The sequence below is a fragment of the Mastigoproctus giganteus genome, chromosome 13 (genome assembly GCF_048544385.1).
Source record: "Mastigoproctus giganteus isolate SK-2022 chromosome 13, ASM4854438v1, whole genome shotgun sequence".
Taxonomy (NCBI): domain Eukaryota; kingdom Metazoa; phylum Arthropoda; class Arachnida; order Uropygi; family Thelyphonidae; genus Mastigoproctus; species Mastigoproctus giganteus.
This window is the reverse complement of record NC_143587.1, coordinates 70,425,605-70,446,181: the sequence shown is the minus strand read 5'-3', so window position 1 is coordinate 70,446,181 and position 20,577 is coordinate 70,425,605. Positions and strand designations below refer to the sequence as shown.

At 34.4% G+C, this 20,577-nt stretch overlaps 1 protein-coding gene across 1 annotated transcript in view; it reads right to left on the bottom strand.

Annotated features, from left to right (window-relative positions):
• The window catches only part of LOC150076150 (sortilin-like), a 207,185-nt gene that overhangs the window by 48,751 nt on the left and 137,857 nt on the right, over nt 1-20,577 (bottom strand). Inside the window, exon 11 of the mRNA XM_090387580.1 lies at nt 5,797-5,871. Within this exon, the coding sequence (XP_090243706.1) occupies nt 5,797-5,871 (75 nt within the window). The remainder of the gene's footprint in view (nt 1-5,796; nt 5,872-20,577) is intronic.

Sequence of the window (20,577 nt, the reverse complement as noted above, 5' to 3'; positions counted from 1 at the left end):
GAACTTATTCTGCCCTTTCATAACTGATATCCAAAATAACCTTGTTTCTGGATATCACATTTCTGGAAATTAAAATTACATTTAACTATAAAGTTCAAATTTTAAATGGCATATTTATATAGGCTTACTACTAGTAATTTATGCATTTTTAAGCAATATGGAGCCTAATCAAAAAGTATCAAGACTGAATTTGAGAAAATTAATATCTCATAAGTAGTCAATAAATCCTCTAAAGTCATAAAAATTCCGGTTACATTAAAATTCTATCAAGCACCAACCAAACCATGAAAAAAAGAGCTGAAGGCTTGGTTTAGTTGTTTTGGATTCTGCACCAAGGTAATTAAGGCCACGAGGCACTGGTGTGCAGTGTCTGTAATAAATTGCATGTAGTGTGTGGTCAGTTTACCTGTATGCTAGATGATAATACTCTGTTTCTGGAAATGAAAAAAAAAAAAAAAAAAAAAGCTCATACAAGTTCTTCCTGCTCTTCACAGGGAGGATCAAGTTCACAAAACTGAAGGATCATATAAAATTTTTGTTAATAGAATAACCATATGCATTAAAAATGTTTAAGTCAATTAAATAGTACAATTAAATATACTATTTAATTGATTTAATTAAATGTACTGTTTAATTCATTTACTTTCATTCCACATGCTAACTGATTTTAGCATGTGGAGTGAATTTACTTTTTTTAAATGAGGTTCTTAGTTGCTTATTTTTAAGTATTTTTTATTTATGTTAATTCAGATTATAATTAATAAAGTATTGTTTCTTTTTTTTTTTTTTTTTTTTTTTTTTACAGATTAAGGGTTTGTCAGCTTTTTCAGTTCAACATCACATTCTGAACAGTGCCAGACCAAGGTATTTCTGCACCCTTTACTAAAGATATAGATATTTTTGCCTTATTGTTCTTCTGTTTTTGGCAACCCTTAAAGATTGGCACCCCTGGCAAGGGCCCTGCTAGCCCATACCTTAATTTGACACTGATTCTGAACACCTAACCCTTTTGGATTACCACAAATTAAGTGAGATTTGAACATTACAGCTGCTTAATTTTGGAAGAAACAAAAGGAATTAATTGTCTCCTCTTACGGGTTGGCTGGTGTGTATTAAATGCCAATACAATTAAGGTGTCAGTATACAGTGTAAGAACATGTATTCTTTGGCAAATGTGCTTGTTTGCTGGATGAAAAACCTGAGTTTCTGGGAGATAAAATCAAAGGTCCGAGACTGACCGATGCAACTGTGTTGTGGGAAAAAAAAGCCAATAAAATTTCCTCCCACCTCGACAGGATTCAAGCTTAGGCTTTTTCCATGCAACATGAAAGGACAGCAATCATAAACCATTGTGCTAGGCAAGGTGGCTACATGCACTGGCACTTCCGTAGCTAGGTGGGCAGGAGCAGCAGTGCGTAGCACACGCTTCTTGATTAGACCGGGGTTCGAGCCCGTGACCACCAAATACGGAGGATGGTGGTCAGGGAAGACCACTGCATATCCCCGGAGCAATATTGCCTTAGTTGCTCATGCTCCTAAAAACCAAAACAACAACAACTACATGCACTCATGTACTGAGATTGTTGTTTGTTACATCTCTTCAAAAAGTAACTAGCCATTGTTCAATAAATTGATCCTGGAGACAAATTTAGTTTAAATTTGTTGTAAGGGCAGGTTTGTTAGGTTCAAATTTGATTAGTTCAGGGAAACAACCTCCTTCTCTCCAGCTATCAACAAAGAAACATGCACAAAGTCTGTTCTTAATATCTGATCATATTAAAATGCTGTATATATAAATACATAAAATAAAAATATGTTATAACCAATTAGAATTTTAACTTCTTTAACCAAAGTATTAAACAGGCATACCAGAAACTTTGCAGACATTGGAATTTATCAGCACAAGGAACACAGATTACTATACTTTTGCTTTTCACACACAAATTTTGCAAAGCTGTTGGTAAGTTTATGAAATAACAAAACAATAATATATTCTTTACATCACTATAAATCACTAATCCTTTTTTAATGACAAAATCTTCTAAAGAAATTAAAATTACAATTCTAAGGATTTTTTTTTTAATGAAAACCCCAAATGAGAGGTATAAGAACCTATAGTACTTAGTACCATGCATGGGCTGAAAGTTGAGAAGGTGAAAGAAGATCCTTGTTGCCATTAGATTTGAATTTCTGTAGATTGCAATTTTCAGAAAATGTGTGTGAAGGAAGGCTGTTCCAGAAAACAGAAGTTGAATGAATAAATGAGGAAGAAGGAAGTAGAGGAATAAAGAATGAGAGTTATGAAACAGGCACACAAAAAGTTCTTGATGCAGTGCAAAGAAGTGGTAAGGAGGACCCTAGTGCCCACTGAAGATTTATTGAACTTTTTTTTTTTTTTTTTTTTTTTTTTTGCTAAGCACAAGAGGTATTAGAACCTATAGTACTTAGTACAGTGCATGGATTGAAGGTTGAGAAGATACTTGTTGACATCAGACTAGAATTTCTGTAGAATGCAACTTTCAGGAAATATGTATGAAGGGAGGTTGTTCCAGAAAACAGAAGTTGAATGAATAAATAAGGAAGAAGAAAAATTGGTTCTAAAAGTTTGAAGTTGGACAGTAAAAGGTTGTTGACTGGTTGCGGCACATGTTCAGACTGGTTTAGAACAGAGAGTGGGAATTATAGAAGCTAATTCAGAAGAACACTGTCTGTGGAAATATCTGTAGAAAAGACATGCAGCAGAAACAGAATGTCTTTGAGACAGAGAGTGGACGGACTCTGTCAGAGATGAGTTATTAATTAGCCTAACTGCCCTCTTTTGAATGGAATCTAGAAGCCTGAGAGAGGGTTTGGGGACACCGCCCCAAATGTCAGGGCAGATTTGCAATTTGTACAGAGTGAACAGCTGTTCATTCTGTACAAATGGAATGCAATGTGCTATCATTAGCAAAACTATGGACAGGATTTCTGGTAAATGGAAGAAGGTCATTAATGAAGATTTATTTATAAGAGGTAAAGAGTGGAATAAACAACCAAACCTTGGGGGGACACCAGCATTAGTGGAGAAGTTAGAAGACAGAGAGCTATTTACCATTACCTGCAGTGAGCAGTCAGAGGGAACAATTGCTTTTCGACATAGTGAATTTACAATTCCACTGCATGAGGCAACTGTGAGACTACATTTGGCATATGTCGTTATGCCTAAAAAATTGAAATAAAAATTTTTTCACAACATTAAATTATGCTAGAACAAGGAGACAAACTGAAACTAAGGAGGAAGAATTACAGACTGGTTTATAGAAAGTATACTTTTAGTGCTCATGAGTTCTTAAGCATTGGAAGTTGCCTCTTACTGTTTGGTCGAATTCAAAGGTCTACTGGATTAGTACTTACAAAAAAGGGGAAACACAAATGGTGGCATTATTTAATTTAATTAATTTATTTTTTTATTTTTGGCCAGTGGAGCAAAAGGCTTTCTTGCACTACACAGCCAATACTAATATTAACTCACTTCACAGCCATTCAGTTTTTGCAACAAGTCATTTCTACAGATTTTCCCATGGGCACTATATATTCTATCTTCTTAACTATCATTCCATACTTGATATTTTAAATAACCTTTAATGGTTTGCCATTAAATAATACAATTTTAAAAAATCAGAACATTTACTAAATTTATTTCCATTTAGTTTATCTGCAACTGGAATAAGAAAGTAGAAATCATTAGCACGTATAATGATTTATCTATTTATAATGCATGCAAATCCAGAAGTTTGATTAAACGATTTCATTAGAATGGATGCAAAGTACCAAAGCTAAGATTAATCTGCTGCTGGAGTATACTTATGCTAGCTAGTTGAGTAATTAATTTGATAGGTTACAATGTTATTCAAAATAAATGAAACTGTTTTAAGAACTTGGTTAGAGACAAATAATTCTGATTAAGTAATCTGATTAACATAGAGATGGAGACTAAGTTAAAAACCACAATGGCATCTAAAAAGTAACATGCAAATTCATCTTTTCTTTCACAGCTTCAATATTGATAATATATTTATGTTATTTGCTTAATCTGCAAAATTAAAAAAGATAGAAGAATTTAAAGCTCAAATTAACACTTTATGATGTTTACTAACATATACCATTTATCTATATTTTATACTCCCACACGGGTCAGACAAGTTTACAACTAATCAATGTTGACAAAAATGCAATCATTAACCATATTTAGCAGACACATTAATAATTCAGATGCATGTACTAGTGGATTCCTGTGCTGACCACTTGGCTATTTTGGGGCTTAAATAATATCAAGGAGAAATGATATCATTAAAGAAAATATTCTATGGATATTTATCACATACACAACATAAAAAAAAAAATTACAAAAATAAATAAATTAAAATACACACCAAGTACAATTGCCATTCTATACAGACTATATTAGCATTAGTTGAGGCATATGGTGCAAGAAAGCAAGCTTATACAGCATCAGCCAAAAAAAAAAAAAAAAGAAAAAAAAAAAAATTCCCATTTCACCCATCTGGTTACTCCAAATGTTTATCTAGTTCTGCCTTAAATTTAATTAAGCTATCAACTTCCACAACAACAGATGGAAGTCTATTCCAGCAATATCAACTACCCACTGGCTAAAGGCAAACTTTCACACATCTATTCTGCAACTGTCTTTCCTTCTTTCCTCAATTTGAACTATGACCCCTCAGGTTCATAATCTGAGCAAGAGGAAGAATCCAATTAGCATCGAACCTGCTCAAACCATTCAAGGACTTATACATCTCAATCAGATCACTACGCAGGTGCCTAGTCTCCAGATGCTGCAACTTGCAGAACTTAAGCCTTTCTTGGTAAGAGCACCCCTTTGTTCCTCTCACCAATCTTGTTGCACTATATAGCAAAATAATGACTAGCATTCAACTTTTATTGGCGGCTGCACACTGTTTGACATGGCCTGTCATGCACCTTATAACAATACTATTTTGTATTTACATCCTTACAGCCCATGTAAATACACATTTTTTTCTATTTAGGTGGGCTATGAGGATGTTAAGATGGCTAGGACATGGGCATAACATGTCTATAATCTATAAACATGTACATTGCATGTTTACTGTTTACTGAAAAGCATGCAATTGCACATTTTATAAAAGACTCAATCTAGTTCTCTCATACAGAGAACTTGAGCTTCATAATGAGTTAGCATAGGCATAGGCATTATGAGGCCGCCGTAGCCTAGTGGTCAGGCGTGTGGGTGCATAAGTACACGTGCCTTGAGTGACCGGGGTTCAAGCCCCTTAACTGCTGAATACAGTGCAGTTTCTTGTATTCTGTCTATCTTGTGAACTCCTCTAATCATTTGGTCATCCCAGAGTATAAACAGAAAATTTATTTATATGATGCAAAACAGCAAGCTTATGCAGCATCAGCCAAAAAAAAAAAAAAAAAAACTCCATCGGCTTCAAAAGTTTGTTCAATACTTCCTTGAATTTATTTAAGATATCAACTTCCACAAAAACATATGGAAATTTGTTCCAGTAATCAACTACCTGCTGGCTAAAGGCAAATTTCTGCACATCTATTCTACAACTGTCTTTCCTTAATTTGACTTTATGCCCCCTCAGGCTTAAACTCAAATTGCTGCCCAGTACTGTACTAATTCAAGGTGGCCTGAAAAGGTTCACACAAAAAGTGCACTTGTACTTTTATCTGTAGGTATAAAAAGATTATTAACCTACAGAAAAATGTTTTTATAAGAAAACAAAGGTAACAATTCCTTACCATTCATAATCATTCACAGTACAGGTACATTGCTCTGCTTTAGTTGGTGTCATATATGACTGATCAAAATAGCACCTAGAATTAAAAAATTAATTTTCATATAATTTTTTTCATTTTCTTTAAATTTCATATACCATTTTATGAATTCTATATTTTTTCCCTAATCAATCATATCACAGTCACTCTAAATATAAAGCATCAAATTCATAAAAGAGATGGTTATTTATTTAATAAATAATTTTAAAAAATAAAGCCAATTTAAAGTACGTATTTTACTTTTTAATAAATTTTCTTAATAAATATAATTTAAAAATTGCTCTGTGACACCATTGCTGCTCAATTAAAAAAAAAAAAAAAATCACAAATTTATACACTGCTTGGCCACTTTATTAGGACCATGTAAATTTAGGCTATATGCAACAATCTATGTAAAAATATGCAAATCAAAAAACAAAAAATGCAACATATTCAAAAAAGCAGTAACTTGACTAGTGCTCAAATCAGTTCATCAGCAATGGGGAGTAGACAGGATCCAATGGACTTTCAAAGAGGTATGATTACTGGTGTCCATTTAGTAGATAGTAGAGCAGAGAGCACAGCTGCACTTGAAATGTTCAAGGACTAGTGTCATTTGAATCTTTAATGAGCACAAAACATCTGGAAAACATGTGTGAATGGACTAAAATGTAGGGTGAGGGAGTGAGGTGCTCAATGCTTGGGACTATTATTTTCAAATGTAATCACCACCAATGATGGAACAATTACTCTGTGTGGCATTTGTTGTAGAAACATCACAATGCATCAGTAGTTGCAAACAATCCCACAATGCACTATGGCAGGGCTGCCACAAGTGGATAGGTGAGGTAAACGCTGCTTATGGGCAAGCAGTTCCAGAGGGCACTGAAATTTTTTTTAATGTTGTTTTTCTGATTGGTTAATGCTTATCAGTACTCAACACTTAGGGTGGAAAATTTTATTTTGCTTACTGGTGGCACATAGGAATGCTGCATTATTGCACTATGGGAGACAAGACCTTCACATAAGCCAATGATCTCAGACACCAAATGGAAAATATGATTGTCAGGGATGCAGAAGGATTGCAAGCAAGTCATATGATCTGATTCATCCCAATATATGATTGTAAGCATTGATGGAAGAGTGCACATATGGAGGGGGGAGGAATCACGTGAAGCACTGGAACTAGCCTGTTGTTTTTTGACAGTACATGCTGCTGGAGGAGGTATAATGTTGTGGAAGCACATTTTTAAGGCATACCTTTTGACCCCTGATCCCAGTGAAAGACTAAGATATAAGATCTTACAAGTTAATTTTAATAAAGATATTGGGGTTGTTTTTCACAGAGTAAGATATTAATCAGAAAAATGTTAGATATAGTGTGATGTAAGATAAAGTGATGGTGTAAGATAAAGAAAAAGTTACAAATTAAATAAAATAAAGATAGTGGGTCTTTCGTAAGGTAAGATTAAATCAGAAGAAAGTTAAATTTAGTGAAGGGATGGGTTGAGCGTGAGAATAAATAGTAGCAAACGGATAAACTTTCAACTCCCAATATACACGAAAACAAACAGGGACAGCAGGACTAGGTAGCAGGGGTCATTTGTGAATAGGCATGAAAAGGGTTGCTCAAGAACAAACAATGGGATGGGAGACTGGATTAGACGAGGCACTTCCTTTGATCGGTAACAACGTCAGACCTAAACAGGAAGTGGGTGCCCTTCCAGTGTTCGGTTCCAAATTAAGACCGGCGTATGGCTGACGGAGATGTGAATTTTCTGATGCTTCAGAAGGCAAGGTGCAAAATGAAAATGAGTGTTTGTGGAGGTGGCCGGTCAACATCAAAGGGTCATACTGCCTGGGAAGAAAAATTAAGAATATTCAAAAAGGAGGCTGGATTGCACGTTAAGGAGACAGTTTGAGAGAAAGGTATTAGCGAATGACACGGAACGAGGATTTAAGTAGTAAGGGGAGGATTGGTTGGAGTCCTGAGCGTAGGTGTGCAGTCTTGAGGGGCGGTATAGGGTTCGGCAAACAAAAAGAGAGAGCACGGAATCGGAGAAGGATGAGATGGAAGAAAAAAAAAAAAGGATGAAGGAGTTTTGAAAGGATTGTATGAGAAGGACAGTGGTGAGGTGGTCAATGAATAAATAATGTCAAAGTGAGGTTATCAGAATTGTCGTGGAGTTTGCAAAATTTAGTGAAATGAGAAAGAAAAATTCTCACAGATGACCAAGTCCACAGCTAAAGGCTATGATACCCAGGAAGGTCTTGGAAGACAAATTGCAGGTTCAGAAAGAACATAGCAGGTCTGAAATAGAAGTAGCAGCCCTGGAGCAGAAGGAGTGTATCCGGCAGGCAGAGTAGCAGATCCTGAAAGCTGTGTAGCAGTCCTACAGTCCGCACGATATTTCCCCGGAAGCCATAAGGTATTGCACTATATGGAGCAGGATCGCAGTCCCAAATAAGGAAAGATGGAAGGCCCTAACAGAGACGTCCCGCCAGTTATTATAAGTAAGTGCCTAGATAGCATAAGTACTCCGTAACTAATATAAAGGACTATAGAAACAAAGATAAGAGAATAAATTAAAGGAGGTCATATGGGAATATATACAATAAAGTATATGCATGTAAAGGTAGATGAGTAAAATATTGTAGTTGGAATATGGTAAAGGACGGAGAATAGATAGATATGGTGAATTTACTATTGAATAAATGGATGTAAAGTAAGAAATTTTGGACGGGGAAATTAAAGGGGATGATAGAGATAAATGCTTTCATATATGTTGATCCAGATGTAATGTAATGACCAAGTTAGGAGTTTTGTTGTATAGTGCTGGTGTAAACCTGATTAATAAGATTAATGCTAGTTGAAGGATGGTGTTGATTGTATCAAGTTAAAGGTAGCTGGAGAAGGTTGTCATTTGCATCTCCAAATAAGAAGTATTGTAAAAAAAAAAAAAAAAAAAAGATAGAAAGATTTGAATGTGGACACTGAATTTCATCAATTAAAGAAAGGATCTGTTTTACGTTGGAGAAGTTAGCATAAATTAATTTCATGAAAGTGCTATTAGCCTTGTGGTAAAAAAAAAAAAAAAAAAGGATGTGCATGAATGTAAATTAACATGACCATTTAATCCACACCATGAACCATATGGATAGTGTTATTACATTGTAATATGTACATAAATATTGATCAAGTTCCTTTCTGTAAATATGTGTAATAAATAAATTGTATATAGCCTTAAACTGAAGTTGTGTCTTGTCATTTTGAACACTCAGCCAAAATCCAAAGGAGGAATATATTCAATATAGAAACTCCCTAGAGCTTGATTTCTTCTGTGAGGTACACAAGTCATGCAAATGTGGGGTACAGTAAAGGTTCAAATAAAAACATAAGAATAAAAGGTAAATAAATAAACAAAAAAGGACAACCCCCACAAGACATTGTGAATGCCAGAACATATCTCAACATCACTGAAGATAAGGGTACTTTCAAGGTGACAATGCATTCACTGAGCCAAATATTTTAGTGTGTGATTTGAGGAACATGTGGAATACTTCAAATATATGCCCTGGATAGCCAAATACCAGATCTCAATCCTACTGCACATCTGTGAAATGAACTGTTAGGTGTGTTCACCAGCACAATCTTCTACTAAAATCACTGTAGCAGTTGAGTGCAGTTTTGTTACACAAATGGTCTAATATTCGTTGTGCTGCTTTTCATGTCTCATGTCAATTTTGGTGTCATCTCTTGTTGACTCCATGCCATGCTATGCTGGAGCATTAATTTGTGACAACAACTATTAATCCACAGTCCTGATTTAGTGCAGTGTACAACTACATGAAATAAAAAAAATAAATAAAAAAAAACCAGGATAAGCAGTGTAAATCAAAGATGACAAAATGAGATTTCTTTTGAACACATCATGAAAAAAGATACATAGTCATGACTTTCACTAGGTTGTTCCAATCAATATCAGTTTCCCACACCATAAGAGAATGGAGCTAACATCACAAAAGATGTTTCTAGGAAATTGACTTTGGCTGTGCACCATTACCATAGGTATATAGATGTCATTATTAAACCCCATATTTAATTATTACTAACAAACCCCATATTGTAATTGAAGGCCAGTCAAAGTAATGCATTTGCACAGGCTCACAGACCTTCTGCAAATCATTTATAGCACAAAGGTTTCTCTGTATTTCAGCTACACAGTTCCTATTTTTGTAGTATTCTTTCACATTGCCATTGGAGATTTCAAATATGTAGCTGAAGTCTTTCAAGTTTTCAACTGCAAGACTATGGGGATTACTTTATTAGCATTAGCATTTTTATTAGCATTAGCATTAGTAGAGGCATTTGATGCAAGAAAGCAAGCTTATGCAGCATCAGCCAAAAAAAAAAAAAAAACCCACTTCCACTTCACCCCTCTGTTCTTTCAAAATACCTGTCCAGCTGAGCCTTAAACTTATTTAGGCTATCAACCTCCACCACAAGGGATGGAAGTCTGTTCCACCAACCAACGACCCGCTGGCTAAAGGCAAATTTCCGCACGTCTATCCTACATCTGTCTTTCCTCAATTTGAATTTATGCCCTCTCAAGTGATTTTTCTGAGCTAGAGGAAGAATCCCATCAGCATTGAGCACGCTTAAACCATTCAAGGCTTTATACACCTCTATCAGATCACCTCGCTGGTGCCTAGTCTCCAGACACTGTAATTTGCAAAACTTAAGCCTTTCTTCGTAAGAGCACCCCTTTGTTCCATTCACTAATCTTGTTGCCCTTCTCTGTACTCGTTCCAGCAGCTCTACATCCTTCTTGAAATGAGGCCTCCAGACCTGTATACAGTACTCTAGGTGTGGCCTGACCATCGTCTTATACAATGGAATAATCACCTCCTTATCCCTGTTGGAAAAATTCCTGTATATCATTGACAATACTCCATGAGCTACTCTTGCAGCCCGTCTGCACTGCTCAGAGAACTTCATATCTGCCTGCACAACCACCCCCAAGTCCTTTTCATTCTCTACCACTGTCAGTGTAGTACCACAGAGTTGATACGTTGCTCTGGGTTTGCTGTTTCTCATGTGTAGTACTTTACATTTGTGAATGTTAAACTTCATTTGCCACCTCTCAGCCCATCTGCTCAACCTTTCCAGATCCTGTTGCAGCAGCATAGTGTCAGTAGTGTCCTTGACAACCCTGCCAACCTTTGTATCGTCTGCAAACTTGGACATTAAGCCCGATATACCATCATCAATATCATTTATAAATACAGAAAACAATAATGGACCCAACACTGAGCCCTGAGGGACTCCACTAATAACATCAGTCCACGATGAGCAGTGTCCATTGATTACCACTCTCTGTCTTCTCCCTCTCAACCACCCCTTTCAATTAAATATATAAATTTTATTTTTGCTTTACCTAGGCTCGAGCCCATGTCGTTGCTACTGGTGGTCCGGTGCTTATCCCCACGGCTACCCTTTCAGTTATATTTTGATAAATAAAAATTCACCCTGTATGTAAAAATGTTGATATTTCTTTCTCATTCATTTCACTTCCATAAGTCATATGTTGTTGGGTTTGGTGAAGTTGGGAAAAAGATCAAGCTTCAGGTAGACTGAATTTGTGGTGTAAAATATTCTTGTTCGTAAAATCAAAAATATTGTAAGTTTGGAGATTACTGTATGCTCTTGTTTATATCATATTTTCTCTTATTAAATTTCACACATTTTCCTTAAATTTTGTTCATAAAAACACGAGTGTGTGAGATTTATGTGAGGATCTATTGGCAACAACAGATTTCATATGGTATTTTTTTCATTTAAATTATTCATATATTTATAAAATTAAGTTTTATTAATTTATTTATTAAAATTAAAGTAGTCAACAAAGTAAAACAGTAATCTTATCCATAGTTCTCTATTTTAACTGACATGCAAAGTACAATGACCTCCATCTCCCCCCTATGTTAAATTTTTATATGGCATATGGTTAAGGAAAAAATACACTATAAAAATATGAATTAGCAATAAAATTAAAACACAACTATTACAGGTTTGAAAATTCTAAGAATTACAACATTTCATTTAAATATCATATATTTACCAATATTTAAAATAAAAGGTATTATTTTACACTTAGATGCTGATATGCACCTGTAAAGTTTTAGAAATCAGATTATCTAAAACTTTAATACAGGCCAGTCTTTCAGCTGGGATACACCAAAACAGGATCTTTGAATTTTCTTCCAATTAATAATAATTAATTAGTGTGCATCATATGGTATCACAGACATTTATGTATATCATCATCATCATGAAACCAAATAAAATATAATTTAAAGTCATTTATTCCATTTATATGAAGCTTCCAGGACTTATAATGCTGCTAATGTTGGTATGTCATTTTTCATTTGTTTCTATGCAAGGACACCCACAACCTGTATCAATCATATAACATCCAATTTTGAAGCTTTGTACCATTCAAATATCCTACTTCTTGATAAAACTTTTTCACTCTATGCTTCAACAATCATTTCTATAATTTCAAATGATTTTTTCACAAATTTTTATAGAGCTTTGTTCAAAAGAGACATTTGAAAAAAATGATGATACAAAATTACTTACCATCAATTACAGATAAAAATAAATCTTTGCATATGTGCAATCAAAAATGCCACTTATAAAAAATTTTAGACATTATAGGTTACAAAATTAAATAAAAAGTTTTCTTATGCAATGTTCAGATATTTGAAGAAATTCAATGGAATTTTTTGATGCTACTTTGTATACTAGCCAAATTCACATGTATACTATACATGTGAATTATTTCTTCATGTACTGTCTTGATGCAGAATACTTTTAAAGCAGTAGCCTTTTTCACTTTCTTCAAGAAATCTGTACTAAAACATTCTGTTCATAGCAAAGACCTAATTTTTTCTGCATTTAAAATCTAAATGGACTAGCATTTTATTTAATACTGATGATCTGAATTCCATCATGTTCTTTCTGAAAATACTACAAGATTCCTTCAACAACCATAAAAGATAAGTCCCTGAAAAGTACCATGTTTGGCAAAGCTAAGGTGTCACAGAAAAGGGGGGGGGGATAGAATAAAACAATATACAACGTAAAATGAATGTTAATTTATAACAAACATGGTAATCTTCAAAGAATCTTAGCAAAATACATCTGGAAAAATAAATATTAGTCAAAAACAGGAAAATTCATAGCAAGGTGGAGACATGTTCATCCACAACAGTATATGTATGGTGCTATGAGCATGTCACTCAGAGAACAGATCATAAACAAATTTCATCTCACTGCAATACTTGGTAATTCTGCTCCCCCCCATCTATACAGCTATGAGTAGTGGGAGAATAATCTGTGATGGGTTTTGTTCAAGACATGGTTGAACTGCATATAAGGGTGGGGGGGAATCAAATTGTAAAATTTTGGTATGCAAATACAAACATTATCTCAAATCCACAGTTAGTGAGGGATTATTACTGCAAAAGTATTACATTATGTATCACTATGAAAGATAATGGGGATGGAAAACCATTTTAGATACTCTATAATAGCTTAAAATTCTACCTGCTCCATGAATACTGGTATACCTGGCCAATCTGCATCCACACTACCTTCTACTGTGGTAATAGCTGATCGCCCTATTAAACATCTTCACATGTAAAGTGGAAGATTTTTTTTTTTTTTTTTATTCCAGAGCTGGTACCACATTCAGCTTTTTGTATTGAGCAGCTATTGTATGCTAAACATGTGGGCAGTAAGGACAAGGGAATGACAGCTGGAAGGAGTCTGTTTAATTTTTTTCTCTTTGTAAAACAATTAAAATTTATAAGAGCAGCCAGATATTCTTTATTTAAGTTTTAATTCAATGTAGCATTATTTGATTCTATGTCTGAACATTGCTAGAAAATCAAGGTCGTTTTCAGCATTAAAAATTAAGTGAATATTCAGTAAAACTAAACAAGTGGGAGAGTCACTTGTTTTTAATATGCAAGTGACAATACTTACAGCTGTTTTTTTTTTTTTTTTTCATTTCATCTAATGCTCCCAGAAATGATCTCACAAACAAATTTGTGATTCACAAAGTGGGAACAAAAGGTGACACAAGTAATTACAGACCTGTTAGTTTAACTTCTCTTCCAGGGAAAATAATGGAGTCACTGGTTAAAGAAGCACTGCAGGACCATCTAGACAAGATTGTAGTAATAATTAAGACATAGCATGGGTTTTTTACGGTAAAGTCTTGTCTGACCAATTTGATTGGATACTATGATGGGTCACAAAGGAACTGGATGCAAAAAATAATTTTGATATCATATACTTGGATTTCAGGAAAGCTTTAGATACTGTTGTGCATGGAAGACTGCTGTACAAATTGGAGCAGTATGGTATTAAGGGCAAGTTGCTACAATGGATAAAAGGGTGGATGAGTGGGAAATGACATAGAGTGGTAATCAATGGATGCTGCTCTTCGTGGACTAATGTTATTAGTGGAGTCCCCCAAGGGTTTGGTGTTGGGCCCACTGCTGTTTTGTATATTTATCAATGATATTGATGAAGGTATATCAGGCTTAATGTCCAAGTATGCAGATGATATAAAGGTTGGCAGGGTTGCTAATGACAGTAATGGCAGTGTGCTACTGCAACAGGATCTAGAAAAGTTGGGCAGCTGGGCTGAGAAGTAGCAACTGAAGTTTAACATTGACAAATGCAAAGTACTGCATATGGGTAGAAGTAACCCCAGAGAAATGTACCAATTGTGTGGTACTACACTTAGGGTGGTAGAAAATGAAAAAGACCTGGGAGTAATTGTGCAGTCAGATATGAAGTTTTCTGAGTAATGCAGACAGGCTGCCAGAGCAGATCATGGGGTATTGTCAATGATATATAGTAATTTTGCTAGTAGGGAAAAGGAGGTGATTATAAATAAGGCAATGGTCAGGCCATGCCTTGAGTATTGTGTACAGGTCTGGAGGCCTCATTTTAGGAGGGATGTAGAGTTGCTTGAGCGAGTATAGAGAAGGGCAACAAGATTAGTGTGGGGGAATGAAGGGGTCCTCTTACTGAGAAAGGCTAAGTTCTGCAAATTGTAGTGGCTGGAGACTAGGCACCTGCGAGGTGATCTGATTGAGGTGTATAAGGCCTTGAATGGGTTGAGCACACAGAATTTTGATAGAATTCATCTGCCTGCTTGCTTAGATTACGAACCTGAGGGAACATAAATTCAAATTCAGGAAAGACAGTTGTAGAATAGACGTGTGGAAATTTGCCTTTAGTCAGTGGGTAGTTGATTGCAGGAACAAATTTCCATCTGTTGTTGTGAAAGTTGATAGCTTAAATAAATTCAAGGAAGAACTGTACAAACATTTACAGGGAACAGATGTGTGAAATTTATTTTTTTGGCTGATGCTAACATAAGCTCATACGCTTGCTTTATTGCATCACATGTCTCTACTACTACTGCTACTAAATACACTCAGAGAAAACTACTCTCGTGGAAAAATAAATCAATCCTAATGGAATCTGCATATTTGCAACATCTTTTTTGGGAGCAAATAATTATGAGAGTTAAGTTCATAGTTTAGAAGAACTAGATATGTAAACAAGAGAAGAACTTGTAGTAAATATGGAGACGCCACTCTAGTTTTATATTAAAACAAAAACAAAACCAAAACTATTGACTATTTGTGTGGAAGCCCATATTGATAAATTCAATAGGTTAGTATTTAAAAAATATAACACATTCAGTTAACTGAAAAGACAGATATTAAATCTCACTGATTTCTGGAAATCTGGGGAATCCACAAAAGCTGGAAGGTATACTGGTACATACTTTTGTATACATTGAGGAATAGTTTTATGTTGAATTAAAAATTAACTTTATTGAATTAGCAAACACTTCATTTAATATACATAACTCACCTCAATAACCCACAAGTTGACTTGTGCCAATTTCATCAGTATGTAAGTTCTGTCTAACAATAGGCTTGTAGTTTTACTGTACCACTGCCAGCTTGCTTGCTACGCCTGAAATGAGTTTTTGTGAACAGACATTAAATTAGTTTTTTCCACTTATGCCCAAATGAATTCTTTCTTCAACAAGCATCTGGATACAAAACACCACGTTATATAGGATTATAAATATATAGTTTATTTAATTTAATGTCAAGATGGATGTAATGCAAAATAGATCAGAAGTATGTCCACTCTATTTCTTCTTCCCATGCTAAACTTACTATCATAAATTAAGCCTCAGGAGTAATTACAGCAAATTGGACTTTAAATTCATTATCAATTAACACAACACAACCCAAAAGAAGATGAAACAAATTATCCTTAGGAAAATCCTGTAAGGTTGTATATTATTATTTTAAAATTTATTTGCACACACAGAAGCCATCAATTTGGCACACAAATAAGAAATTCTCTTTATTGCATCATCATGAATAATCCAATTCAAAGTGCACTGTGAATACATTGTTTTTTTATTTCACCTGCACATTTATTCTTCCAAATTGATTGATGATGAGATGACATGGAAAGCTTCAAATTCAAAATATAATTTTTTCAACTCCTTCTACGGTTTACAAAAAGTGCTTTTTTTTAAACAGAAATTGTACATTCTCTTTAGGGGACCATCTCTAGTTCAGTTATAAATTTTAATTTTCACTTTCCTTGCTCACAAGTCAACACATGGGTTATTGAGGTAAGTTGCATATTAAATGAAACATTTGCTAATTCATTGTGGTTTATACTTTTAAAATGAACTTAAATATTTTTTTATAAATTATTAAAAATATAACTTCTCACTTACCTTATTCATTGTTGCTGGTATCATCATCTGAACTTTTTTTTGAAGGGATATCACTGTTTATATTCTATATCTATAGGTATATCCTCATTACTGTTATCTCATATAGTAACTGCCCTTTTGTCAAGCACATTCAATTCCAAACTTGAGGAAGCATTTTCAGGTAATCTCCATTGATGTCATGTTCCAGGCCTGTATGATCCAGTCATGCAAAAAAATTTTAAGGAAGGTCTTCTAATCTTGCCTGTTGGTATCAATGATGTATATTTAACCCACAATTTTTGAACATTGCCCTTGAAAGATTAGTTGTTTGGGGTTCCTTGATATCATCTAGCTCACAGCATACTGAATTTATGATCTGAATACAATCTTTTGAAAACTTTGGTTTTGAAATGAACTTAAAATCTTCTGAAGGAAAGTCCACTGTGTTTACAAGTGTATTTTCACAAGCTATTCTGCATATTTAATGGAATAACTCACAGAAGAAACTAAGAAAAGGAAAGGTGCTAATTACAAATTCACTGAAGAGGCCTTTATTCCTACAGTCTTCAACATTATTTGCAACCAGATCCCCTTCCAAATGAGTGGCAAGTGATAAAGTCACTATGCTATTTTAGAGAACCCTTCAAAGGTTTCTTTCACATCTGCATAAAGAGGCTGCAGACAATGTATCAGGCCATTGGATGTAACTGAGGCACATGCTAAGGTTATATTTAGCATGTCAATGTTGAAGTGATGAAAACTAACAATGTTTCATCAAAATCATTAGGCTTTCTACAGCTAGGGGATGTTCATCATCAAAGTGACAGTCTTTTTCATTTCATATACCTGCTCATCTGTCCCACAGTTAGTTTAAACTTGTCAGTCATTTCCTCTTTATGTCATTTCCATTCACTTTAAAAAATGCATCATCTTATACAAAGTACCCCATCTATCATTTAGCATACTTTTTTACATTTATAACAATTTATCATCTTGAGGTAATACATAGTAAATTCCCTATTTGTAGTGGTTGTCACATTTATTCACATATTCAATAACATTAATTTAAATGTTTCTGTACAGCTCAAATATTTCTGTATACCAAAGATATAGCAATTTATTTTTCATGAGAAATCTTTGTGAACACTGTAAAAATCTAAGATCATGACCCAAAGAACCAATGCATTATCTGTATCCCTGTGTTAGTTAGTACTAAATACTAGTAATTTTTATCAGACTATCCTATAATTTTGAAAATCTAGCTTTTCTTTCTTTCTTTTTTTTTTTTTTTTATGAAAACCCCATTTTTTTTTTTTTTTATGAAAACCCCATTTTTTTTTTTTTTTATGAAAACCCCAAACACGAAAGGTATCAAAACCTATAGTACTTAGTACCGTGCATGGGTTGAAGGTGAAGCATGGAGGGGAGGGGGGGGGATGCCGGAAACTTTGCTCTAGAGACTAAACATGGGTTTCACCACTTCAAGCCTCCAATAAGCAAAGTGGTGGTATTTCACCGGTTGATCTTGGCTATTCTTTTAATATTTTTACTTCATTTTTCATTTACATAATCTCTGTTGCTGTGGTAAAGAAATTACTTTGTCACAAAAAAAAAAAATAATAAAATAATAATACAAAAAAAGATTAATAAATATTTCACTCTGTGATCTTCATTTCTTGTGCACACCTATCTACTGCTTTGTTTCAACTAACTGCTCTAATATCTGCTACTGAAGCATGCACATCTTTCTATTCCACCTTTCTCAACCAACTGAACAATAATAAAACACCTTGTTGTTCCATTGTATTTCCTTTATATAAGTCATTAACCCTTTACTGAAGGTGAAAACTTTCACACATTTAGTTCAGAGAATTAAATATCATTAATACAGAGCTCAGATTAAAAGAACTCTTAAAACATTGGTTATTATTATGACCTGGGTTTGATTATCCATTTTCCCTGCTATTTCACTATATTCAGTTCTGATATTCTGTAAGTTTATCTATTTAGTTGTAAATTTAAAAATAAATTAAACTGCATCCATTGCCAGGTGAATTTAGTAAATATGCTTTCTGTATTAAATTTATACTGAAAAGTATGAATATTTTAATACATTTCAAACAAAATAAAATATAATGGTAGGCTAAATTAGTAATTGGAAATTAAATAATTAAGGAGATAATGAGAAACATATACAAGATAAATATTTTTCAACTTAATAAATAACAGGGGTTACATCAGATTTAGATTTCCAGCCATAAAAGAAAAATTATAAATATTAGCATTAATAGTGGAAAATGATGCAAGGAAGCAAGCTTATACAGCATAAGAAAAAAAAAAACCCAACACTTCCATTTCACCTATCCATTGTCTCCAATAGTTTGTCTAGTTCTAAATAGAATTTATTTAAGCTATCAACTTCCATGACAACAGATAGATCTTTTCTAGCAATCGCAGGAAAAGATCCATCTTTTGCAGAATAAAGGCAAACTTCAGGACATCTATTCTACAACCATCCTTCCTCAATTAGAATTTATGCTCCTTCATGCGTGTAGTTTGAACAAGAGGAAGAATCCAATCGGCATTGAGCTTGCTCAATCCATTTAAAGCCTTAAACATCTCAATCAGATTATCTTGCATGTGCCTAGTCTCTAGATGCTAAAATTTAGAAAACTGAAGCCTTTCTTAGTAAGAGTACCCTCTGTTTCCCTTCTATGTACTTGTTCCAACAGCTCGACATCCTTCCTAAAATGTGACCTCCAGACCATTGCCTTATACAATGGGATAATCACATCCTTATCCCTGCTAGCAAAATTCCTGTATATCATTGACAAAATCTCATGAGCTGTCCTGGCAGCTTGTCTGGACTGCTCAGAGAACTTCATATCTGACTGCACAATTATTCCCACTATAGTACCACACAGTTGGTATGTTACTGTGGGAGTTAGTGTTACCCACATGCAGTATTTTGCATTTGTTAATGTTAAACTTCAATTAGAATTTCTTAGCCCAGGATCTAACTTTTCTAGATCCTGTTGCAGTAGCATACTGTTATGCTTGTCATTAATCAACCTGCCAACATTTGTATCATCTGCAAACTTGGATATTAAGCCTGTTATGCCATCATCAATATTATTGATACATAGAGAAAACAACAATGGGTCCAACACTGAACACTGGGGGGGGATTCCACTAATAATATTAGACCAGGAAGAGCAGTGTCCATTGATTAACACTCTCTGTCTCTCCCACTCAACCATCCCTTTAATCACAGCAGCAACTTGCCCTTAATGTTACACAGATCCAATTTGTACAGCAGTCTTTTTTGTGCAACAGTATTAAAAGCTTTCATGAAATCCAAGTATATGATATCAATATTATTTTTTGCATCCACTTATTTTGTGACAACATCATGGTATCCAATTAAACTGGTCAGGAAAGATTTCCCCTTAACAAGCCTATGTTGTGTCTGAAGTATAATTGTAGCCTTGTCTCGACGATCCTGCATTACTTCTTTAATCAGTGACTCCATTATTTTCCCTGGAACAGAAGTTAATCTTACAGGTCTGTAATTACTTATATCACCATTTGATACCCATTTATGAATTGGGAATACATTCCCACATATCCAGTACGCAGGGACCACCCATGTATCCAAGGATGCTCTCTTAATTATGGCTAAGGGTTTGCTTACTTCCTTCGCTGCCTCCCTTAATATAATTGGATAGATCTTGTCCATGACAGGTGACTTTTTTATTTAACTTCAACAATTTCTCTTGCACTTTCCTCTCAGTTATTACAAAATCATTTAGCTCTCTGTTAGAGTTTGATAAACTTTTGGCATCCTCTTCCCTAAAGAATTCCTCATATGTGACTGTAGAAGCAACATACTCATTCAGTTTGTCAGCAACCTGAGCAGGATCATCAA